Source organism: Calliphora vicina, chromosome 5 (genome assembly GCF_958450345.1).
Source record: "Calliphora vicina chromosome 5, idCalVici1.1, whole genome shotgun sequence".
Classification (NCBI taxonomy): domain Eukaryota; kingdom Metazoa; phylum Arthropoda; class Insecta; order Diptera; family Calliphoridae; genus Calliphora; species Calliphora vicina.
In genome coordinates, this window is record NC_088784.1 from 17,349,838 (window position 1) to 17,376,302 (window position 26,465).

Here is a 26,465-nt window from a genome sequence, read left to right on the forward strand (position 1 = left end):
GTGTAACAGATCGTGAAACCAGGCCAATCAACCGAATCGACACCAAAGCCAAATATCCATGGCGCTAAGGTAATGTTCTGTATTTGCTGAGGTCCTATATATAATGAGCTGCTGAAATCTGGCCCGAAACATCATATGGAACCTGTAGCGAAAGCAACAAAAAAATGCATCCATAACCTGAATCGTAAGATATCGTATGTGAGGACCGGCCAACCAGCCGAATCGATACCAAAGCCAAATATCCATGGCGCTAAGAAGGTATTTCTCTGTATTTGGTGGGAGCAAAACGGACCTATCTATAAGCAGCTGACCAGAAAATCACAGGAAACCGGAACCGAACACAACTGATGTGTTTGAAGCGAGCATTGGCCGGAAAACTCCCAGAATATGAGGCCAGATATGAAACCATCATGACAACGCTCGGCCACATGTTGTAAAACCTGTAAAAAAGAATTTAAATTGAAGGGGTTGGGAAGTTTTGTCTCACGCGCTTTATATGCCAGACCCGTCCGACTACACTTTATTTCGATCGATGCAGAACGCTCTCTCTGGGATACGCTTCACTTTGGAACAGAATAGCCGAAATTGGTTTGATTCGTTTTTGGCCTCAAAAGATGAGCAGTTCTTTTGGCTTGGAATTCATATGTTGCGGAAAACAAAATTGTCGAAGGCAAAAAAAAAAAGAAAAACGAACGTGATTGCACTTAAAAAATAATTACAATGACGCACGAGTTGTTAATCAACCCAGACTTACTTTACGACTGTTGTTGTATTTTGTTTATGGCAACACAGCTGTTGTTTGTTTACCTTTTTTTATGGATATTGCCAGAGTGTATTTTCGTTAAACTCACAAGGATGCCGTATCTACATCGTATCTTTATTAAGGATTTGCCGCTTTTAACATTTTTATAACAAATTATGTTTGAAATTGAATATAAATGCTAGATATGACCTATTTTTGCATCCTTAATTTATTTTTAAGTAACGCATATAAGTTTGAAGATATTAGGCCTACGATTTTGCTTCAAATTCCTAATTTTAAAGATAACTAAAGATGGTTTTGGTGCATGCAAGACTTATTGATCCATGAAGCATAGTAATTCAATTTAAAATTAAAGTTTAAGGATGGAGTATATTTTACAGTCGACCTATGAATATCTTTACAATATGTGCTGTCATTTTATTTTGGAAATCTTTTTTGTTATTTGATGATTATGTATTGTGAATAATTCTATTAATGATTGTTATTTCAATGTTATTAGAAATTTGGCTTAGCTAAGCAAACACCATAAATGTAATATGACACCCCCAAAAATAAAATGATTTTCCAGTCATATTTTCCATATGTTTAAATATTGTTTAAAAGAAATATTTCAATTCTTGCTTTAAAATTCTCGGTAATTTAAAATTTAGTCAAGCTTTAAACAATTAATTATAATAAATATTTTTTTGTTTTACATATTGATTATTTAAACAAAACAAAATATTTGTAATGATCATCAATTTAAATAAATTTATATCAGTTTAAGCCTTTACGTAATTTGCATTTTTTTTTTTTGGTTTTGTCTCATTTAAAATAGTTTTCAATATAAAAATGTAGAAATTTGTTTGAGATTATATTTATCTGAAAATGATAAAGAATTATTGTTGTTTTTTTTCATAAAGAAAACCACAAATAACAAATTAGTATAAATTTCAAATACTTCCTCATAAGAGTGTGGAAATACAGTGGGAGCAAAATGTTTACCTACAGTTACAAAATTCAATATTTTCAAAAAAAATTAGTGTGTTATTCTAACAATGATTGAATAATAATACTAAAATCGTCAACGAATTTGAATTTTTCTTATACAAAAAAGATTTTCTATTGAAAATCATTCCTCATTTTCATTTACTTGTGCTTCAATATCTTTTTATTCTTCTTCACTTACAAGAAAATATAGCGTGTTTAAATTTCCATATAAAAAGTCCGATGCGTCTTTATTTGTTTGTTTTATTAATAATAAAATCATAATTGTTGTTATTAAAACTCACGCTTAAATTCCCCTAATTTGTGTTAATTGTTTAATACAATAAATAATCTTCCTGCAAACCTAACAATCAACACAATTGAAATCTAAAATCTTTTATAATTAACCGCTACTACTATTTTAAAACCCACTGTACATAACTTATCATATTCTCAAAACCAATCTATTTATCTATTTTATCTTTTCATTTCTTTGGAAATTCACTACACACAAAAAACCACATTTTGCAAAATAATTGTCAAATGGTACACATCTCCAAGTAAAATAATTCTCAATTGTTACTAATCGGTTTGGCCAGATACTGCTGCAAACAAAAAAAAAATGTGCATCTTATTCACAAAAAAAAAAATAATAATAATAATATTTCTCAAGTGTTTTGTATACATTTCCGAAATAATGTATAAATAACAACAAATAATAGAAGGTGTATTGTAGTAGATCTCTCTAAATGAAATCGGCACGCGATTCAATTGTTGGGGCACAATTTAAATAATGCCTCCTCTATACTCAGAGTTATTTTGTTTTTTTTTTAACAGCCACAAAAATACTGACCACAAAACAGAAAAAAAACACGTACAAGCCAAATGAAATGACAGACAAATGGTATTTTTTTCAATTTGATCATCATCACATCATCTTAGAAAATATTAAAAAAAAAAAATTCAGTGGGTAGAATAGGAATGATTTAGGTGAGTTAGAAGATACCCTACTTTTATTAGACTAAAAAGAGGTATATTTATGAACCAAGTGTATTCAAGTTTAAATTTAGTCTAGTTCTGGCTTTGTGTAGTTCTAATGTAATTCTAGACTAGTTCTAGTCTTGTTCTAGACTAGTTCTAGTCTTGTTCTAGACTAGTTCTAGTCTTGTTCTAGTCTAGTTCTAGTCTTGTTCTAGTCTAGTTCTAGTCTAGTTCTAGTTCTAGTCTAGTTCTAGTCTAGTTCTAGTCTAGTTCTAGACTAGTTCTAGTCTAGTTCTAGTCTAGTTCTAGTCTAGTTCTAGTCTAGTTCTAGTCTAGTTCTAGTCTAGTTCTAGTCTAGTTCTAGTCTAGTTCTAGTCTAGTTCTAGTCTAGTTCTAGTCTAGTTCTAGTCTAGTTCTAGTCTAGTTCTAGTTCTAGTTCTAGTCTAGTCTCTAGTCTAGTTCTAGTCTAGTTCTAGTCTAGTTCTAGTCTAGTTCTAGTCTAGTTCTAGTCTAGTTCTAGTCTTGTTCTAGTCTAGTTCTAGTCTTGTTCTAGTCTAGTTCTAGTTCTAGTCTAGTTCTAGTTCTAGTCTAGTTCTAGTCTAGTTCTAGACTAGTTCTAGTCTAGTTCTAGTCTAGTTCTAGTCTAGTTCTAGTCTAGTTCTAGTCTAGTTCTAGTCTAGTTCTAGTCTAGTTCTAGTCTAGTTCTAGTCTAGTTCTAGTCTAGTTCTAGTCTAGTTCTAGTTCTAGTTCTAGTCTAGTCTCTAGTCTAGTTCTAGTCTAGTTCTAGTCTAGTTCTAGTCTAGTTCTAGTCTAGTTCTAGTCTAGTTCTAGTCTAGTTCTAGTCTAGTTCTAGTCTAGTTCTAGTCTAGTTCTAGTCTAGTTCTAGTCTAGTTCTAGTCTAGTTCTAGTCTAGTTCTAGTCTAGTTCTAGTCTAGTACTAGTCTAGTTCTAGTCTAGTCTAGTTCTAGTCTAGTTCTAGTCTAGTTCTAGTCTAGTTCTAGTCTAGTTCTAGTCTAGTTCTAGTCTAGTGCTAGTCTAGTTCTAGTCTAGTTCTAGTCTAGTTCTAGTCTAGTTCTAGTCTAGTCTAGTACTAGTCTAGTTCCAGTCTAGTTCTAGTCTAGTCTAGTTCAAGTCTAGTTCTAGTCTAGTTCTAGTCTAGTTCTAGTCTAGTTCTAGTCTAGTTCTAGTCTAGTTCTAGTCTAGTCTAGTTCAAGTCTAGTTCTAGTCTAGTTCTAGTCTAGTTCTAGTCTAGTTCTAGTCTAGTCTAGTTCAAGTCTAGTTCTAGTCTAGTTCTAGTCTAGTTCTAGTCTAGTTCTAGTCTAGTTCTAGTCTAGTTCTAGTCTAGTTCTAGTCTAGTTCTAGTCTAGTTCTAGTCTAGTTCTAGTCTAGTTCTAGTCTAGTTCTAGTCTAGTTCTAGTCTATTCACTAGTCTAGTTCTAGTCTAGTTCTAGTCTAGTTCTAGTCTAGTTCTAGTCTAGTTCTAGTCTAGTTCTAGTCTAGTTCTAGTCTAGTTCTAGTCTAGTTCTAGTCTAGTTCTAGTCTAGTTCTAGTCTAGTTCTAGTCTAGTTCTAGTCTAGTTCTAGTCTAGTTCTAGTCTAGTTCTAGTCTAGTTCTAGTCTAGTTCTAGTCTAGTTCTAGTCTAGTTCTAGTCTAGTTCTAGTTCTAGTTCTAGTCTAGTTCTAGTCTATTCACTAGTCTAGTTCTAGTCTAGTTCTAGTCTAGTTCTAGTCTAGTTCTAGTCTAGTTCTAGTCTAGTTCTAGTCTAGTTCTAGTCTAGTTCTAGTCTAGTTCTAGTCTAGTTCTAGTTCTAGTCTAGTTCTAGTCTAGTTCTAGTCTAGTTCTAGTCTAGTTCTAGTCTAGTTCTAGTCTAGTTCTAGTCTAGTTCTAGTCTAGTTCTAGTCTAGTTCTAGTCTAGTTCTAGTCTAGTTCTAGTCTAGTTCTAGTCTAGTTCTAGTCTAGTTCTAGTCTAGTTCTAGTCTAGTTCTAGTCTAGTTCTAGTCTAGTTCTAGTCTAGTTCTAGTCTAGTTCTAGTCTAGTTCTAGTCTAGTTCTAGTCTAGTTCTAGTCTAGTTCTAGTCTAGTTCTAGTCTAGTTCTAGTCTAGTTCTAGTCTAGTTCTAGTCTAGTTCTAGTCTAGTTCTAGTCTAGTTCTAGTCTAGTTCTAGTCTCTAGTCTAGTCTCTAGTCTAGTCTCTAGTCTAGTCTCTGGTCTAGTCTCTAGTCTGTCTCTAGTCTAGTCTCTAGTCTAGTCTCTAGTCTAGTATCTAGTCTAGTCTCTAGTCTAGTCTAGTCTCTAGTCTAGTCTCTAGTCTAGTCTCTAGTCTAGTCTCTAGTCTAGTCTCTAGTCTAGTCTCTAGTTTAGTCTCTAGTCTAGTCTCTAGTCTAGTCTCTTGTCTAGTCTCTAGTCTAGTCTCTAGTCTAGTCTCTAGTCTAGTCTCTAGTCTAGTCTCTAGTCTAGTCTCTAGTCTAGTCTCTAGTCTTGTCTCTAGTCCAGTCTCTAGTCTAGTCTCTAAACTAGTCTCTAAACTAGTCCAGTCTCTAAACTAGTCTAGTCTCTAAACTAGTCTAGTCTCTAAACTAGTCTAGTCTCTAGTCTAGTCTCTAAACTAGTCTCTAAACTAGTCCAGTCTCTAGTCTAGTCTCTAAACTAGTCTCTAAACTAGTCTAGTCTCTAAACTAGTCTGTCTCTAAACTAGTCTAGTCTCTAAACTAGTCTAGTCTCTAAACTAGTCTAGTCTCTAAACTAGTCTAGTCTCTAAACTAGTCTAGTCTCTAAACTAGTCTAGTCTCTAAACTAGTCTAGTCTCTAGTCTAGTCTCTAGTCTAGTCTCTAGTCTAGTCTCTAGTCTAGTCTCTAGTCTAGTCTCTAGTCTAGTCTCTAGTCTAGTCTCTAGTCTAGTCTCTAGTCTAGTCTCTAGTCTAGTCTCTAGTCTAGTCTCTAGTCTAGTCTCTAGTCTAGTCTCTAGTCTAGTCTCTAGTCTAGTCTCTAGTCTAGTCTCTAGTCTAGTCTCTAGTCTAGTCTCTAGTCTAGTCTCTAGTCTAGTCTCTAGTCTAGTCTCTAGTCTAGTCTCTAGTCTAGTCTCTAGTCTAGTCTCTAGTCTAGTCTCTAGTCTAGTCTCTAGTCTAGTCTCTAGTCTAGTCTCTAGTCTAGTCTCTAGTCTAGTCTCTAGTCTAGTCTCTAGTCTAGTCTCTAGTCTAGTCTCTAGTCTAGTCTCTAGTCTAGTCTCTAGTCTAGTCTCTAGTCTAGTCTCTAGTCTAGTCTCTAGTCTAGTCTCTAGTCTAGTCTCTAGTCTAGTCTCTAGTCTAGTCTCTAGTCTAGTCTCTAGTCTAGTCTCTAGTCTAGTCTCTAGTCTAGTCTCTAGTCTAGTCTCTAGTCTAGTCTCTAGTCTAGTCTCTAGTCTATTCTCTAGTCTAGTCTCTAGTCTAGTCTCTAGTCTATTCTCTAGTCTAGTCTCTAGTCTAGTCTCTAGTCTAGTCTCTAGTCTAGTCTCTAGTCTAGTCTCTAGTCTAGTCTCTAGTCTAGTCTCTAGTCTAGTCTCTAGTCTAGTCTCTAGTCTAGTCTCTAGTCTAGTCTCTAGTCTAGTCTCTAGTCTAGTCTCTAGTCTAGTCTCTAGTCTAGTCTCTAGTCTAGTCTCTAGTCTAGTCTCTAGTCTAGTCTCTAGTCTAGTCTCTAGTCTAGTCTCTAGTCTAGTCTCTAGTCTAGTCTCTAGTCTAGTCTCTAGTCTAGTCTCTAGTCTAGTCTCTAGTCTAGTCTCTAGTCTAGTCTCTAGTCTAGTCTCTAGTCTAGTCTCTAGTCTCTAGTCTAGTCTCTAGTCTAGTCTCTAGTCTAGTCTCTAGTCTCTAGTCTAGTCTCTAGTCTAGTCTCTAGTCTAGTCTCTAGTCTAGTCTCTAGTCTAGTCTCTAGTCTAGTCTCTAGTCTAGTCTCTAGTCTAGTCTCTAGTCTAGTCTCTAGTCTAGTCTCTAGTCTAGTCTCTAGTCTAGTCTCTAGTCTAGTCTCTAGTCTAGTCTCTAGTCTAGTCTCTAGTCTAGTCTCTAGTCTAGTCTCTAGTCTAGTCTCTAGTCTAGTCTCTAGTCTAGTCTCTAGTCTAGTCTCTAGTCTAGTCTCTAGTCTAGTCTCTAGTCTAGTCTCTAGTCTAGTCTCTAGTCTAGTCTCTAGTCTAGTCTCTAGTCTAGTCTCTAGTCTAGTCTCTAGTCTAGTCTCTAGTATAGTCTCTAGTCTAGTCTCTAGTCTAGTCTCTAGTCTCTAGTCTTGTCTCTAGTCTAGTTTTAGTCTAGTCTCTAGTCTAGTTTTAGTCTAGTCTCTAGTCTAGTTCCAGTCTAGTTCTAGTTCTAGTCTAGTTCCAGTCTAGTTCTAGTCTAGTTCTAGTACTAGTCTAGTTCTAGTCTAGTTCTAGTCTAGTTCTAGTCTAGTTCTAGTCTAGTTCTAGTCTAGTTCTAGTCTAGTTCTAGTCTAGTTCTAGTCTAGTTCTAGTCTAGTTCTAGTCTAGTTCTAGTCTAGTTCTAGTCTAGTTCTAGTCTAGTTCTAGTCTAGTTCTAGTCTATTTCTAGTCTAGTTCTAGTCTAGTTCTAGTTTAGTTCTTGTCTAGTTCTAGTTCTAGTCTAGTTCTTGTCTAGTTGTAGCCTTGTTCTTTCCTCTTCCTGTTTTGGTTCTTCTTGTTGTATCAAATTTGACGTAAACCAGTGATGCCAATTTAGCATTTTAGAACGTAATTGCTGCAGTGTTGCAATATTACATTAATTACAGATATATGACAGCACACACATTTTGCAATCCGCCATAGTTATACAAACTTTAAATTATCGTTTCTAATAATAACATTTAGTGCAGGCATTAAACATTTTCTATTAAATATGAAAAATATTATAATAAATATATAAAAAGAAACTAAAACAATATGACTGCTGATACATATAATTAGCAATCCGCTATAGCTATGCAAATTAACATTAAATTACTTTTATTACAAACATTTTACAAAGTATATTTAAATCATGTAGCATATAAAATAATAATAATATATAATTTTAAAACAACTAAGTTGCAAAAATGTTTTAGCTTTTTAATATTATATATATAAATATATAAAATGAATCAGCAAATCATATTTCTTTCTACTCTAAGGTAGTTTTTAATGTGATATTCATGTATTCGCAAATGCATTAAATTTGTGCTTTATTATAATGAATTTATCTCCACTCTGAAGCAAAGGATTCTAAAATATTTGTCATCACTGCCAAACATTTTGTTTGAATCCTATGTCTATACCTGATAAATTTTTGCCATGATAAATGTCTCTCCATTATTCTCTATTTATTAGTAGTATTGCTTCGTTATAACAAAATTGTTAATGCTTTTCAACTTTGTCTTGACAACAAACGTTATTTATTGTTATGATAAATATGTGTCAAGTATAGACAGGGGCTAACAAAAACGTTTGACGTAAAGCAGTGATGCCAACTAAATATGTATTATGGAGCAGTGATGCAATTTGGAATGGTAATATTACTGCATTTCAGAACGTACCGATGAAATTATTTAAAGGATAACGTTAAACATTGTAAATGCAGAAAAACAACTTTTGAAATTATTGTTTATAACAAATGCAATTTTGCTGACTTTCCTTTAGCTGCTTTATCAAACAACAACAACACCAAACAAATGTAAAAGACGGGAAATAAACAAATCCAACAATAATACTTGTTTCATAACGCTTTTTTTATATTATAACATGATTACTTTCACAATTTTGCTTATTTATTTATAGCAGTTATAAATAACAATTGATTTGTTTAATTAAAGCCGCTAATGACATTAACTGACAACAAAACAAACATATAAACAAACCAACTGTCAATAATAAGTGCTGTCATATGTTTAGTTTTGGGCATTTGTTAAAAACCTCTGTTTTGAGATAGATGAACAGAATATTTGTAATTTAATTCAAATGGTTTTTATTTTAAAAATATATGAGAGTAGGGTATAAAAATTCAGTTACGTCTGATAAATATTTACAAAATATAAATTTTATAGACGTAGTTGTTATTTGTTTTAGTATTTGTTTTGGATATCAAACAAAAAAAAAGTAAAACAAAAAAAGATGAATATCTTTATTATCACCAGTATTATCTTGTCCAAGTTTTTAGACAGTGATAATTCAATGTACATATGTAGTTTTTTCTTTAGATTTGTTAGTTTATTCAATGAATAACTACTTAAGCATACGGTTGCAAAACTAAATAAAATACAAATACTTAAAAGTACAATAATAAAAAAAGAGTAAAAATCAAAAGAAATCATATTAATTACAAAAAAATTTAAAAAAAAAAGAAATAACTAAAAAGCCGCTCATATCCTGTAATTATTAATGAAATTAACTAATCGTATTATTCGCTCAACAAAGTGAACTCTAATAAAATTATACTACTTTTTTTTAAAAAGCTAATTTAATTTAGTATCAATTATAACAACGAAGTGTTTAAAACCATTCAACGAAAAATCTATTCAAATTAAAATAAAATAATATCTCTCTAACATAATGTTAATAACCCCAGATGCCTTTACTCTTAACTGTGTTTAATGTGTAGAAAGTTGTATAATAAAACTTAATGTTTTTATTCAAGAAAATCAAAAGAAGAAACCTTAACTTGTAATTCAGCAAAGAAATCAAAAAAAATAAATAAAAAAAAAACAAAAGTGAAAATAAATAAAATTGAAAAAATTATGAAAATAACGCCACGCAAAAGAGTGAGATGATTTGAAATTTAGTTTAATCGTCCTTTTTTTTGGTTTCTGTTCGATTTTATTTTTTTTTTAACGGCAATTTTTGTTCATCAACACAATAATGTTAGACCGTTATACGAATCTGATGTTCTCATTTGGATTTGGTGTCATACTAATGTGGTAAGTTTTACACTTAAAATATAGAAAATATTAAAAAAATACTGCCATAAAAACAAGGTTAGTTACCGATTCGAAACTTTCCAAAGGCAACGGTAATGCTAATTTGGATTATTTCGGTAACGGCAGCTTAGTGGTAACGTTAGTCTAGCTGAATAAGTAACGGTAGCCAACCTTAAATCAAGATTCTTAAATAAATTTATTCAATACTTCGTCGATACAATACTAATTTTTCCCGATGTGTGAATTACATAGGAGCTATTTATATTAATGGAATTAAATCATTAAATCCAGCAGTCTGCTAAAGAGTTCAAACCATATAGCTCATTCTGCGCCACCCTGATTAAGATATTTATATTTAGGTTAAAGTGTTTTTCGCAAGTGTTCCTTAAATCCCCTTTACACGATCACATTTTAAGTACAATATACACCAGTGCGAAAAAAATGCAAGGTCTTCACTTTTTAGTCCTTCTAGGTTAGGTTCACAGGTAGCCATTCAAAGATTTCCGTCTTATGTACACCTCACTTGGATCCATTTGTTTGTTCCCTTTATGTTACCAGAGAGTGAGAAGTAATAGAAGAGGGAAATTACAGACAGAAGTTAAAAGAGAGAAGAATTCGAAGAGCGCATACCATCATGCGACAGATACGGGTCCACTATGAGGTGCTATTTGCATGTCCGGTCTTACTAACCATCTGTTTTTCCTAATAAAGGCATATATGCATCTTAATTCCTTCCCAGATAAATCGGGGGAGGTTGCTAAAGGAGCACTTCCCTAAAAAAAAAGATCACCCAGTGCCGGACAATTGCAAAAAAAAAGTTTAAAAAGGTCTTTTCCTCCTCCCCATTCTGACAACTTCTACAGAAATTCTAGAGAGGCAGCCCAAGTCTTGCTGCATAGGTACCAAAAGTGCAATGCACGGTGATCATCGCCATCATATTGCTAAGTCGTATTCGTTGTATACCAAATAGATACGACGTTCATTATTTATCCGTTCCTTATACGTCGACAGCGGAATGTCGCATAGGAAGTCTATCTCATCTACCGACATCAAGGCTCCTCTTCTCGCCAAGATATCAGCAATACAATTGCTATCTCATCTTTCGACATCAAGGCTCCTCTTCTCGCCAAGATATCAGCAATACAATTGCCATCATCATCATCCCTGTGTCCACCAAGTGATTACAAATGGTGAATGTCCCGCCATTTCATTTAAAGATGCCCGGCATTCCTGGACTATACTTGATGTTGAATAAATACCTATCAAGGATTTAATTGCAGCTTTATATATGAAGTATCTGAGCCTGTTAGCCGCTCTCCTAATGGCCAATATCTCGGTCTATAGAATACTACGTCCATTGGGGACTATAAAGGACATTCTTATCCCAAATTCAGGAATGTAGATACCTTTACCCACTCTATCCCCTTTTTAGGACCCATCCGTATAAATGGATAGCAACATTAAACCAAGGGAAAGACCATCATCTTATACCATAGTGGACGGGATTGAAAAATCGAAGTTCCTCAGGAAAAATGGGCTAGGGGTGCAGTAATCAATATGATCAGGAAGATTTTCAATACTTCCATTTATGCAAGCATGTCCATAGTCTAACGGCCGTGTTCAGTGGCAATTTCTTGGCCATTAGATCTACTGGCAACCAGTTCAGTAATGTGAAAGACTTTATCGGTGTAGTACGCAATAGCCTTTCAAAGAGTTTACAGTTAGAGGCCCTGTCCATTGCCCTCCACCAGACAGAGGCCCCAAAGATGCTCTTGCCGCAGTATTAAGTTTAGAGAATAATTTTCTGTCAAGTATTATGCCTGTCTTATTCCGTTCAATCCCGTTCAGCCAGGATAGCGGAAAGTTAGGAATCTTAATCTTCACTGAGAACAATACAAGTTTAGTTTTTCTAGGATTTACACTCAATCTACTGTCGATACTATATCGACATAGTACTCCGAGTGCCGTCTCCAGCCGTTGCGATTTAGTGCCTAGATGAATCCCTGAAACTTCCATTGCTACGGCATAGGCGACAGTTTTATAGTTTTCGGAATCTAATTTTCTAAGCAGACAGTTTAAAGCCAAGTTCCACAGGATTGGAGATAGAACATCACCTGTGGACTACCTCTTTTGGCAGATCTAGAGTCAGTCAGTCAGGAGAGCGGAAAGTTCGGAATCTTAATCTTCACTGAGTACAAATTTAGTTTTTCTAGGATTTACACTCAATATACTGTCGTACTCCATCAACATAGTACTGAGAGTGCCGTCTCCAGCCGTTGCGATTTAGTGCCAAGATAAATCCCTGAAACTTCCATTGCTACGGCATATGCGACAGTTTTATAGTTTTCGGAATCTAATTTCCTAAGCAGACAGTTTAAAGCCAAGTTCCACAGGAGTGGAGATAGGACATCCCTTGGGGAGTACCTCTTTTGGCAGATCTAGAGATCGTATTCGCTCCAATTTTAGAACAAATGATCCTAAAATTCAGAAGGTACCTAATGAACCTAATAATGGAATGGTCAAGTTCTAAGGAATATAGGGCTGATATTATGGTTGCAGATTTCACATTAATGAAGGCCCCTTCTATATCCAGAAAGGCCAAAAGTGTGTAATTGCTGAATTCGATGGATCTCTCGATGTATCCTACTAGTGAGTGCAGTGCCGTCTAAAATACCTGGTTATTCTAAAAGATGCGATACTCATTATACTCTGCCATCTCGCAGAAGAAGCCAATTTAAACATTAAAAGGACCCACGATTAAAGCCAATATAAGAAGCCAATTTAGATATTTAAATTACATACGATTAAAGTCTTTATAAGAAGCCAATTTAGGCATTAAAACTACCTACGATTAAAGTCAATATAAGAAGCTAATAAAGACATTAATAGGACCTACATTTGAAGCCAATATAAGAAGCCAACTGAAACATTAAATAGACCTACGATTGATGCTAATCAAAGACTTTTAAAAGTCATATGATTAAACCTAATCTAAAACTTTTAAAAGGCCTATAATTAAGCTAATCTAATACTTTAAAAACACCTACCCTTGAAGCTAATCTTAAACTACAAACAGGTCTACGATTAAAGCTAATATAATACTTTTTAAATAGACATACTCTTTAAACTAATCATTGAACCAATTAAAGATTCAAATATTTCCTTCTAAAGCTACCTTCGCGGTACAATTTCCCATAGGCTTTATATGGGATTGAGATCGTGAGATTGGATATGCTACTTCAAAACACGTACCTCATTGAATTGTAACCACTCGGTTACGATCCATAACACCGTTTCAATGGATCTGTGTACGATTCCAGTCATAGTACAATATATTTTATGATATGAATTGCCCTGAAAAATAGCCCCTCACAATAATATTGTCGTCGCCAAACTTTTCTGTCTTAATTGTGTACATGATACACTTCCCTTTGGACGTCTTACAAATGTTGTATTTGAATTCATTCGAAAAGAGAGCAGTACTCCATTTCTGTCTCGACCAGTTTCTTTAGAATCAGTTCTGGAGGTGACAATCTATATCTATATATATAAAAATGAAATGGTCCATGTATGTAATGTCATCACGTGATTTTTTTTTTATTCGATTCGAAATTTTCAGGAGATGATTTGTAAAGAAAAAAATTCAAAAATTCCGGGTAAAACTCGGAAATTCTTTTTTTTGCGAGTCCAGTCAACTGTAATAAAAAAGCTCCCTAAAGTATGCAGTACAAATTTAGATATTTTATTTGTAAATAAATAACAACAGGTTGGTGTGCGTGAGTTGGAGAATATTGAAGAACTAACATTAGTAAATGCTACCGGGCGAAGCCAGGGCGATCAACTAGTTTCATATAAAAATCATTGATCCCAAAGCAAAAGAGGAATGAATACTGGCTATATTCATTCGTTCTAGAACTAATTGTGGAACTAACACCCATTTTCCTGGGTATTAGCTAATTGGAAAACCATTTTTTCATATTCACTATAGTAATAAGTGTATCAGCTATTAAAAAAACTCCTTAAATAAAAGCTAAAAACACAATTTTAATTGTTTAATATGTATACAAATGTTGAAAACACTTTCTTTTATAATTTCCCCCCAAAAATAGGAAGGAAAACACACAAAAAGGTCAACGAACAAATTGGCACATACCTCCACAATTTAATGTTATTGGCCAAAATAACGCTAGTTACTTATTACAAGGCATCATCTAGCCATAACTCATTATAAGCCCTCACCACTATTATGTGTTGAAATGTAAGAAAAACTATTAATGCTAAAGCAATAGAATTCAGAATTCCATTTTGCAAACAAACAAACAAAAAAGTCACGAAAATAAAATAAAATTTGCAGAATAATTTTAATATTATTTTGAAAAAATAACACAAAAAGTGGGGAACAGAATAAAATCGATAATTCTTAGACCTAGATAAGTTTAAAAAAAAAATATCAAACAGTTGACAAAGTGCTCAAGGTTAACAAAATCCTAACTTTATTTAATGTTACCTTAGCACGAAATTCATATTTATACAATACAATATATACATACTTATACATATACATATGAATATAAATACAAATGCAAACATATGAAGATTACAGTTTAAAAAAATTTAATGGTAAAACAAATTGAACTGTAAACTATATGATCCTTTCATACTGGTTTGCCGCTTTCATGTTATCTAAAACATGATAAATTTTCTCTAGAAAAGTTTTCCTGTTATCGATAACTGGAACAATTTCTTTAGAAAATGGTTCCTGTTATCGATAACTGGAGAATTTTCTTTAGATAATATTTCCTGATATCGATAACTGGAGAATTTTCTTTGGAAAATTTTTACATGTTATAGATAACTGTAGAATTTTCTTTAGAAAATTTTTTCTGTTATCGATAACTGGGGAATTTTAATTAGAAAAATTTTCCTGTTATCGATAACTTAAGAATTTTCTTTAAAAATGTTTCATGTTATCGATACCAGAAGAATTTTCTATAGAGAAATTTTCCTCTTATCGATAACTGGAGAATTTTCTTTAGAAAATTTTTCCTGTTATCGATAACTGGGGAATTTTCTTTAAAAAATTTTTCCTGTTATCGATAACTGGAGAATTTTCTTTAGAAAATTTTTCCTGTTATCGATAACTGGAGAATTTTCTTTAGAAAATTTTTCCTGTTATCGATAACTTTAGAATTTTCTTTAGAAAATTTTTCCTGTTATCGATAACTGGAGAATTTTCTTTAGAAAATTTTTCCTGTTATCGATAACTGGAGAATTTTCTTTAGGAAATTTTTCCTGTTATCGATAACTGAAGAATTTTCTTTAGAAAGTTTTTACATGTTATCGATAACTGGAGAATTTTCTTTAGAAAGTTTTTACATGTTATCGATAACTGGAGAATTTTCTTTAGAAAATAGTACCTGTTACCGATAACAGAAAAAGTTTCTATAGAAATACTTCCCTGTTATCGATAACTGGAGAATTTTCTTTAGAACATTTTTCCTGTTATCGATAACTGGAGAATTTTCTTTAGAAAATTTTTCCTGTTATCGATAACTGGAGAATTTTCTTTAGAAAATTTTTCCTGTTATCGATAACTGGAGAATTTTCTTTAGAAAATTTTTCCTGTTATCGATAACTGGAGAATTTTCTTTAGAAAATTTTTCCTGTTATCGATAACTGGAGAATTTTCTTTAGAAAATTTTTCCTGTTATCGATAACTGGAGAATTTTCTTTAGAAAATTTTTCCTGTTATCGATAACTCGTAAATTTTCTTTAGACAACTTTAGAATTTTCTTTAGAAAATTTTTCCTGTTATCGATAATTGGAGAATTTTCTTTAGAAAATTTTTCCTGTTATCGATAACTTGAGAATTTTCTTTAGAAAAATGTTCCTGTTATCGATAACTAGAGATTTTTCTTTAGTAAATTTGTACATGTTATCGATAACTCGTAAATTTTCTTTAGACAATTTTTATATGTTATCGATAACAGGAGAATTTTCTTTAAAAAATTGTTGTTGCTATCGATAACTTAAGAATGTTCTTATAAATTTTTCTGCTATCGATAATTGGAGAATTGTCTTTAGAAAATTTCTTCTGTTATCGATAACTGGAGATTTTTCTTTAGAAAAATGTTGCTGTTATCGATAACTGTAGAATTTTCATTAGATAATTTTTCCTGGAGAATTTTCTTTAGAAAATGTTTCCTTTTATCGATAACTGAAGAATTTTCTTTAGAAAATGTTTCATGTTATCGATAACATTATCATTTTTTTTAGAAAATTTTTCATAATATCTATAACTGGGGAATTTTCTTTATTATTACTTTACTTTTAAACAAATTCCGTTGAGTGTATAATTTACTTAGCAAATACATTACCCAAATAATAAAATTTTAATTATGAACTATTTGCAGATAAAGCATTTGTATTACTGACATAACAGTTTATGATGACACATTAAAACAAATGAAATCATAAAACAATGTTTAAAAAAATTGTGTAATTATAAATAATAATTAATAAAACTAATGTCTATCCTTTTGTTTGTATTGCAGGTTAACCGAATCTACGGAAGCCAATGTAAATTATACAGCAAAGCCAAGAGTGGTATTACCGCCTAATTATGTCAAGGGTAAGTTTTTGTATTCTTAGCAAGGGAAATGATAAATTTGCATACATGACGTGTAGCCGAAAAATAACTAATAATCATATACAAATGTACTTGAATATTTTAAAATTTTCACATTTTTTTTTTTTCGTATTCTTTAAACAAAAAATTCAAGTTTAACTTTTTGTTAAGGTGGAATATTGATTTTAAAATGTGTGTGCATAATCCAAACACAAAAAAAAAATTAGGAATTTAACAAATTTGCATTGAACTTGACACTGTGACTCAAGGTCTTTTAATGCAAACACACTCTCACACACACTTGTCCTCTACACATTAACTCCTTTACACAAAACAACAAACAATTGATTTACATGGACACCCCGAAAATAAATGTAAAAAAGAGGAAGAACACAACAACAGCTTTATAATACGAACAAAAAAAAAAAGAGTTGTACGATCCCTGATAATGACTGTTAACACGAATACTTTGGCGAATCACAGTTTATTTATGTATTTCCTTTGTTTTGTTTTCATTTTGTTATTGTTGTTGTTGCGTTGTTGTATAAGTGCACGTGAAATTTACACCTACAACACAACAAAACACCCACCAGTTACACACATACAGCGATTATTGTGTTAGCAATAACCGTAAATTTAATGCAAAACTCTTATTGATTTTTTTTTTAAAGAAATATAAAGATAGAGAGAACAAGAGTGAGAGAGCACGAGCCAGACATTTGTTTGGTGAATACCAGGGTCATGCTTGTTAAATTTCCGTTTCCTTTCTAAATGAACCGGTATTTTTTAATGACTTCTTATTGTATGCATTAATTTTAATTTAGACAATTGTTTTGAAGTAAATTGTTCATTTAATATTTAAATTCATTATTTTATTGTTGTTTTTTTTGTTTGCAGAAATACGGCCACCTTCAAGAAAGGGCTCTCCAGTTATCGTAGATTTTAGTATTTTTGTAGTAGATATAAATTCAATCAATGTAGAGGATATGGACTTTCGGTAGGTTTTTCAAAGTTATTAAAGAAAACAAAAAAATTATAATTTAAGAGATATCATTAACATGAACATTTTTCTAATGAAAATTGTCAAGTTATCGATAACATGAATTCGCCAGTTATCGATAACATGATAAAGTATCAAGATAGCGATAACATGAACAATCTTCTAAAGAAAATTGTCAAAAAATGTTCTATAGAAAATTCTCCAATTATCGATAACATGAAAAATTTGTCTAAAAAAAATTCTCCAATTATCGATAACATGAACATTTTTTTATAGAAAATTCTCCAATTATCGATAACATGAAAAAATTTTCTATAGAAAATTCTCCAATTATCGATAACATGAAAATTTTTCTAAAAAAAATTCTCCAATTATCGATAACATGAAAATTTTTCTATAGAAAATTCTCCAATTATCGATAACATGAAAAATTTTCTATAGAAAATTCTCCAATTATCGATAACATGAAAAATTGTTTATAGAAAATTCTCCAATTATCGATAACATGAAAAATTGTTTATAGAAAATTCTCCAATTATCGATAACATGAACAATTTTCAAAAGAAAATGTCAAGTTATCGATAACATGAAAAATTTTCTAAAGAAAATTGTGAAGTTATCGATAACATGAAACATTTTTTAAAGAAAATTGTCAAGTTATCGATAACATGAAAAATCTTCTAAAGAATCTTCTCCAGTTATCGATAATATGAAAAATGTTCTAAAGAAAATTCTTGAGTTATCGATAACATGAAACATTTTCTAAAAAAAATTGTCAAGTTATCGATAACATGAAAAATTCTCGAAAAACAATTTTCAAATTATCGATAACTGAAAAATTCTCTAAAGAAAATCGTCAAGTTATCGATAACATGAAAAATTTTATAAAAAAATTCTCCAGTTATCGATAACATGAAAAAATTTCTAAAGAAAATTATCAAGTTATCGATAACCTGTTAAATTGTCTAAAGAAAATTGTAAAGTTATCGATAACATGAAAAATGTTCTAAGGAACATCGATAACATGCAAAATTTGCTAAAGAAAATTGTCAAGATATCGGTTATCGGTTGTCTAAAAAAAATTCTGAAGGTTTCGATAAATTTGTAAAGTTATCGATAACTTGAAATTTTTCTTTAGAAAATTTTTCTTGTGAAAAATTCTGCAGTTATCGATAACATAAAAAATTTTCTAACGAAAATTCAACATGAATATATTCTCTAGTTATCGATAACAAAACATTTTCTAAAGAAAATTGTCAATTTATCAATAACATGAACAATTTTCTAAAGAAAATAGTCAAGTTATCGATAAAAAACAAAATATTTTCTAAAGAAAATTGTCAAGTTGAGGATAACATGAACCATTTTCTAAAGAAAATAGTCAAGTTATCGGTAACATGAAAAATGTTCTAAAATAAATTTTCAACATATCGATAACAGGAATAATTTTCTAAAGAAAATTGTAAAGTTATCGATAGCAGGAATAATATGCTAAAGAAAATTGTCAAGTTATCGATAACATAAAAAATGTCATAAAAAATTCTCAAGTTGATAATGTTATCGATATTAAAGAAATTTTCTATTAAATATTCTCCAGTTATTGATATTATGCGAATTTTTCTAAAGAAAATTTGGCTGTTATCGATAACATATTTTATTTTACTAATGATTTCGTTTCTTTCATTTAGAGTAGATATGTTTATACATCAGAAATGGTTAGAATCTAGATTAGAAATATCCGATGATATTTTCGAAGAAGGCGACGATTATGTAACACTACTTCCAGAATTTTTCGATAATCTTTGGCAGCCGGATCCATATTTTCTCAATTCAAAAATAGCTGGTAAGTTGCGATTTGCTTTTCATAAAATATTCTCAAAATTTTGCCAAACAAAATCGCCATTTTGCATTTTGCTTAATTTTTTTTGTAAACATTATGATTTTATTATTTATTAAGTGTTAACATAATTATTAAATGGCAAACTATATATTATTTAAATGTCAACTGTGGGTAGAGTCCATCATTCAAATATATTTTTTTAACATTTCAATATTTATTGATATATTTTTACATACATATATTCTTTTATTTCTCTATTCATTTTGTAATGTTTAACAAAATTTATTAATTTTTCATTTTCTTTTTTTTTTAATTTTTTTTATTTGAAATATTTTTTTTCAAAAAAAAAAATTAATAATAAAAATAAAAATTCTAACAATAATAACCACGACCTCCACCACTAAACAACACAAATATGAACCAAAAATCAAATGTATAATGTAATAAAACAACGCCTTGCTACAACAACAACAAAAAATATTTAACAAAACCTATTAAAAAATACATATAATCGAAAACCAATAAATAAAATATGTATGAACCCAAACCAACTAGGATTCGGAAGTCCCTATATTTCAGCAAATTCTCTGCTACGCGACAAACATGAAAGAGAGAAGAAAAACTTCCATCTAAACAAAACTTTAAGTATACACACAATAATAAATAACTCTAAATAAATAAATTAAAACAAATAATAATTTCTCAATTCAATACAATACAATCAATCAATCAATTCAGCATATTTGTCCAAAAACGCGTTAATTATCAATTCATCATTCTATTGTTTCATCTATATATTTTTTTTTTTCTTTGGGGGAGATGTACAAAACCAAAACCATATAAAAAAATCCAACTGTTTTCAACTGCTATTTGTCGTTAATTATCGTCCAATGTACACATATTACACATAATTTTATTTTAAGTTTTATTTTATATTTTTTTATATAGAAAAAAACCGTGGAACAATTGCTAGCTTAGCAATTGTTCCACTGTAAGCTTTACTGCAATATTTATTAGTGTTAGTTGTTTGGATTTTTTCAATATTATTTCTTGTTTTATATATATTTTTTTTTAAATAAAAACTTTTCCCTTTTAAAATCACTTAACAATTGTTTTATTAGTTTTAATTTAAACCTACAATTGGCTAAAATTTCAAAACACCAAATCTCCCCTTTAAATAATTGCACCCAAATATCAGCCCAGCTCTCAGCCAGCCAGCCAGCTATTACAACTTTAACACTTTTTATTATGATTTATTATCAAAATTAAAAACACAATACTTTTCCCCAAATTGTTTTTGTCCGTAATATTTGCAGAAATCTTATTCAATCCTTTAAGTTTTGTAAAAATCCTTGTCGTATTTAAAAGCAAATGGCAAAAACTAAGTTCCAGTATACTTAAAGCTAGCAATTTTACCCTATAACTGTGTTTGTTGTTTTTGTTGTGTTAATAAATTTGTCAAGACGAAATTTTGTGGTGAAGTGTTGTGTGTTTATAAGTAACATATGATTTTATTTATTTATTTAATTAATTAAACAATTTTATGTACTTATGTGGCTTATTGTAAAAATATGCTTTAATTGATACCAATAAACAAAAGGATTTTCATAATAAAGAAAAGAAAGAGAGAGAGAGAGAAAGATTACATGAAAATTAAGCTGCCAATTGTTTACAATAAATCTAGTTGCTTTAAGCTGTACAAAATGGTGGCTTTGTTTATGTTAAAGAAAACACAGAGAATTAAAGAGAGAAAGAGGAAGAGTTAGAAAATGCAAACAATTGTTTAAATAACCCAAGGCGAATTTATTTAATGAATTCGCCTTGAAATAACCGCTACTTTGCTTTAAGTCTTAAACCAAATGGTGGCTTTGTTTATGTTAAAGAAAACACATAGAATTAGAGAGAGAAAGAGTAATTGAAGAAAATGCTAACAATTGTTAAACAAAACAGCTACTTTGATTTAAGTCTTAAAGAAAATGGTGGCTTTGTTTATGTTAAAGAAAAAACACAAAGAATAAGAGAGAGAAAGATAGACTAAAGAAAATGCTGCCAATTGTTCAAAAAACAGCTAGTTTGCTTTAAGTCTTAAACAAAATGATGGCTTTGTTTATATTAAAGAAAGCACAGAGAATTAGAGAAAGAGGAAGAGTTTGAAAATGCAAACAATTGTTTAAATAACCCAAGGCGAATTTATTTAATGAATTCGCCTTGAAATAACCGCTACTTTGCTTTAAGTCTTAAACCAAATGGTGGCTTTGTTTATGTTAAAGAAAACACATAGAATTAGAGAGAGAGAAAGAGTAATTGAAGAAAATGCTAACAATTGTTAAACAAAACAGCTACTTTAATTTAAGTCTTAAAGAAAATGGTGGCTTTGTTTTTGTTAAAGAAAACACAAAGAATTAGAGAGAGAAAGATAAACTAAAGAAAATGCTGCCAATTGTTCAAAAAACCGCTAGTTTACCTTAAGTCTTAAACAAAATGGTGGCTTTAATGATTTTAAACAGAATATTTTCTAAATTATGTTATTTATATAGAGATTTTAATTAAAATTTGTTTATTTGCTTCTCTAAAGAAGAAATTAAATCTCAAAATTTTCTTTCTTATGAAAATCCTTTAATCATTTTAAAAAATTCATTTAAAACATTTACGCTTTTTTGCATTTTATCATAAGTAAGTATTTAATTTTAATTTATTTAAAAAGACAGAAAATACAAAAAAACATTAGTTTGTCCCGGTCCACACTGTGAAACATTTGCTGCAAAACATTTTTAAATTCTCTTTTCGTGTCCACACAGTGAAGTTTTTGCTTTTCAGTTTTTGACATTTCGAATAAATGTGGATGACATACTCAACAAAAACTTCATGTACATGAAACAAAGTTCCCTTTTTCATTCCTCTTTCCCCTCTCATCATCAAACTCAAATGTTTTGCAGCAAATGTTTCACAGTGTGGACCGGGACTTTGGGAGTTAAAAAAGTTTAATGGAAATCTAAAAAGTTGTTATCAGATAATTAATGTTCCAAATTTTCAGGACTTTTTTCATTCCGGGAAATATTAAGAAAATGTTTTCATTCCCGGGAATTCAAGATTTTTTTTAAAATACTAAATTAAGCCTCAGAAATGTTTATATTCTTTTATTAAACGATTTAAGAGGTCCGACTAAGATAAATTGCATCAGAGAATCTGAGAACATTGTATCAGAGTATCTGAGAACATTGTACCAGAAACTCCTATACTTGTTCTATAAGAAAATTCTAGCAACTTCACTTTAACAAATCATTGTTGACATTTCTTTTCTGGCGCCAAAACCAATGTTTTCTTGTTGACCTGTTTTACACAACATACAAAAAAAAAATAAATAAATTCTGCTTTTTTTCCTCTTGTATTAGACATTTGTTTTCTATAATTTCGTTTTTGAGTGTAATTAAAATGTTAAAAACATGCCAATGTTGTTTTCTCCCCCCGTTCTTTTTCCCCGTTTGCCTTTTCTTTTTTTTCTCTCTCTTGTTTTATTTTTAGAAATTGCCACTTTAACCCACAAATTTACCTCGGTGACTTTGTATAAAAATAAGACCGTACGTTATGCAGCACGTATGCATGCGATTATAGCCTGTCAAATGGAATTTCAATTATATCCCATGGACATACAAGTGTGTCCCATATACATAGAAAGTTGTAAGTATTTTAAATATTTGAAACACTTTAAATTTAAAAAAAAAAAAAAACTTTAAGAATTTAATGTGTCAATTATGGATGACAACCGAACTTCAGTTGCGTTGCCAGAGGGTACCCACAAATTTCTGGTTGCCATTTGGCAACAGAAAATGATGCTGCCAGTTGCCATCTGTAATACCATTTAGGCAACTGAAATTCGGTTGCCATCCATAATCGACCCATAAATGTTTTTTTTACCCCGTGTCTAAAGTTGACAAAGACTTATCATAACATTTAATGACGTTTGTGTGGTCAAAGTTGTCAGAGCTGAAGTTTTGTCCCTACGTCTTGACAAGCCATCGTAGAAAACATTTCGATGTTCATGTTCATAGTTTTCATTGTAGTTTTTTTTTTTAAATAACGGTATTTTTGTGTAAAAATGACATTCTATGTTAGACATAGTTGTGCGAACAAAAATATAACATCGACATTAAATGTCCATGCGAGACAAATTCATGTGCGGCCAACAAATAGTTCGCTGTGTGAACAAATATATGTCTTGTTAAGACGAGGGGTCAACACAAAGTTGTCTGAGCTGAAGACCTGACATATTTATCAAGACATGGGGGCAAGAAACCTAATAGTCTTTATTTTTAAAGCAACTTTTTAACTAATTAATAACTTTATTCGTTAATTCTCTTAAAAATAATTTAATTTTCTTATATTCCCCATTCCAAAAAAAGTCTCATCAAACAATAAAAAAGTGAAATTACGTTGGTCCGATTCGGGCGTTACATTGAATCCAGAGCTAAAACTCTTGCAATATAACTTGGGCCAGCCCTTAGAGCTGGAGGAGAGCGATGGTTATATGCCCGAAAAGGTGGGCAACTTTTCCCGTTTAACCGTATACTTTCGTTTCGAGCGACAAATTGGCCATCATTTGATCCAGACATTTGCACCCTCTTCACTGGTTGTCATGCTGTCTTGGTTTAGCTTTTGGCTGGGTCTGGATGCCATACCGGGCAGGGTAACATTGCTGGTTACCTGTATGCTAACGTTGGTGACCATGTTTACCGGCCTGAGAGCGGATATACCACCTGTGGCCTATGTTAAGGTTGGAAATTATTATTACAAAATTTGTTAACTTTTGTTTCAGCATCTCAATTTTATTTTGTTTATTTTTTTTCATTTTCAGGCTTTAGATTTATGGATGGCGGGTTGTATGGTGTCGGTATTTGCGGCCTTAGCTGAATTTGTAGTGGTTAAAGTTTTAGATGTCCAATATCAATATCAGGTTAACAAAATACCCAAAACGTTGCCAATGGTAAGAAACAATGTATAAAGAAAGTGTCACTTTAATTATTTCTAACGCCACGTCTTGACAAGCCATCGTTTTGTGAGCAAAATAAAACAAAATGGCGCCAGAATAACGGACATTAATTTGTTCATGTTTTTCGGTGTGGGGAAAACGTTTCGATGTTCATGTTCATAGTTTTCATTGTATTTTTTAAAAGAGGCAGTCTTTTTATATTAAAATAGCATATAGTTGTGCGAACAATTGTTCTGATATCGTTGTTCGCACTAGAACTTAACATGGACAAGACTTGTCTACACCAGGCAAATTCATGTGCGAACAAAAAATTGTTCTCTGCGTGAACCAATTGATGTCTTGTCATGACGGGGGTTACTAGAACTTTTAACATTGAATTTGACATAGTAAATTGTTTCTATAGAAAAATTAAAGTGTCTGTATCGCATGCAGAATTGTTTAGGCAAAATTTGTTGTGTTCACACAGAAAATTCTAGGCAAAATTTGTTAAAACAGTTTCTGTTAGAATAATTGTGTATTGTTAGTTTCGGACACATTGGGAGCGTTTGTAATAGCACTGATTCACAGATCTGCAACCAAAAAAGCTGCGATTGCAAAAATTGATGTGTGTAAAAGCAGATTAAGCTTTTACAAAGCCTTTAACTTTATTATGATGCCTACTTTTTAAACTAAACACTCAGATTTATAACTTTATTTCTTTAAATTGTATATAAAACTAAACAAATTACCACTTTACATTCTAGCGCATCAGCAACATGGAAAAAGGTCAATGTGCAACGGTAGCTAGCTGGGAAGGTGGAGCGGTAAGATCACGCAAGGCCACACAAACTCCCACAACACCGGGCCAGGTAAGAAAAGCATCTCAATTAAAAACTAGCATAACTATCAAAATTTCTACTTTTATGTTGCTTTAGACCTCCTTACAGGGCAATGGTGGTCCACCCAAGCCGGCCCGGCGACAAAGTTTACTTTCGGTGGCCTGGACGGACATAGACACCGGCGTAGAGAAGATAATGTGGCGTGAAATCGACAAAGTATCACGTGCCGTATTTCCCATATTATTTTTTGTCTTTGTCCTTTTATACTGGCCCATATTGCTGATGAAGTCATCCTAGGATTTAGGGAGTTCCAGAGCACATCTGTCTGGACTCCGTTAAAAAACACTTAAAGCTTTAGTAATGGCTTAAATTACACACATTAAAACAAAAACACGGCTTAAAATGCTTAGAACGAATATAAACAATAAACATATTTTTTATATAAATTTTAAAATAATTTTCAAAAAATTTTTAAATTAAATTTAAAAAAATTTCAATAGAAAAAAAATTTTTGAAATTTTAAAATTTGTTAAACGCATAAAACTTTTTAATTTAATTTAAATGAATATTTGGAAATTCGAAAAAAAACCTTAAGAATTTATAACGACTTTATTTTTTAAAATTTTCTTATAGTTTATAACAATTTTATAATAAATTATATTTATTTACTTGAAATATTTATAAGTTAGGAACAAATTATAAAAAAGGGTTTTAATTTTTCTAATTTGTAAAAAAAAATTAAAATTTTTAAAATTTTAAATTTTATATTTTTACTAATTTTAAAAATTAGTAAAATTGAATTCAATTAAATATTTCGAAATATTAGGCAGCTTTTTAAAAATCTTCATGAATTTCTAAGCAAATTATTTAAGTTGTCTATGTTATTTAATTTTTTTTTATATTTTTAATATAAATTTTAAAATTTTATTACAAATTTTGTAATTTAGGAGAAAAAAAATCATTAAAATGTGTTTAAATTTTAAAAAAATTTAAAACTTTATTTGTTAAAAATCTTTACGAATTTCTAAGATATTTTAATACTGTTTTTTCAAATTTTTAAAATTCCAAAAAAAATTTTTTTGGTTCAAAATTTTTTATTTAAATTTTAAAATTCAAAAAAATTGTAAAACTTTATAATAGTATGGAATTAAGCTTTTCGAAATTTTTTAAATGTCTTATGAATTTGTATGAAATTTAAACGATTTTGTTTTTTAAAATTTTTTTATTTAAATTTTAAAACTTTATAATAGTATTGAATTCAGCTTTTCGAAATTTTTGAGAATTTTTTAAAAAATCTTTATGAAAAATTATAACAAATTATAAAAAAGGGTTTTAATTTTTCTAATTTGTAAAAAAAAATTAAAATTTTTAAAATTTGAAATTTTATATTTTTACTAATTTTAAAAATTAGTAAAATTGAATTCAATTAAATATTTCGAAATATTAGGCAGCTTTTTAAAAATCTTCATGAATTTCTAAGCAAATTATTTAAGTTGTCTATGTTATTTAATTTTTTTTTTATATTTTTAATATAAATTTTAAAATTTTATTACAAATTTTGTAATTTAGGAGGAAAAAAAATCA

General features: G+C 30.6%; 1 protein-coding gene across 2 annotated transcripts; it reads left to right on the top strand.

Annotated features, from left to right (window-relative positions):
• Positions 1 to 8,877: 8,877 nt before the first annotated feature.
• alka (alkaliphile) lies at positions 8,878 to 25,349 on the top strand. Of its 2 annotated transcripts, XM_065512322.1 has the most exons (9): positions 8,878 to 9,608; positions 16,163 to 16,239; positions 17,134 to 17,233; positions 18,925 to 19,079; positions 22,599 to 22,754; positions 23,477 to 23,847; positions 23,929 to 24,057; positions 24,807 to 24,911; positions 24,978 to 25,349. In XM_065512322.1, exons 1-9 carry the CDS (start codon positions 9,550 to 9,552, stop codon positions 25,176 to 25,178), a joined length of 1,353 nt encoding a protein of 450 aa, XP_065368394.1. In that variant the 5' UTR covers positions 8,878 to 9,549; the 3' UTR covers positions 25,179 to 25,349. The 2 variants fall into 2 exon arrangements, with proteins under 2 accessions (XP_065368394.1, XP_065368395.1); XM_065512323.1 differs by lacking the exon at positions 8,878 to 9,608 and having other exon boundaries at positions 16,207 to 16,239; positions 18,930 to 19,079.
• Positions 25,350 to 26,465: the final 1,116 nt, after the last annotated feature.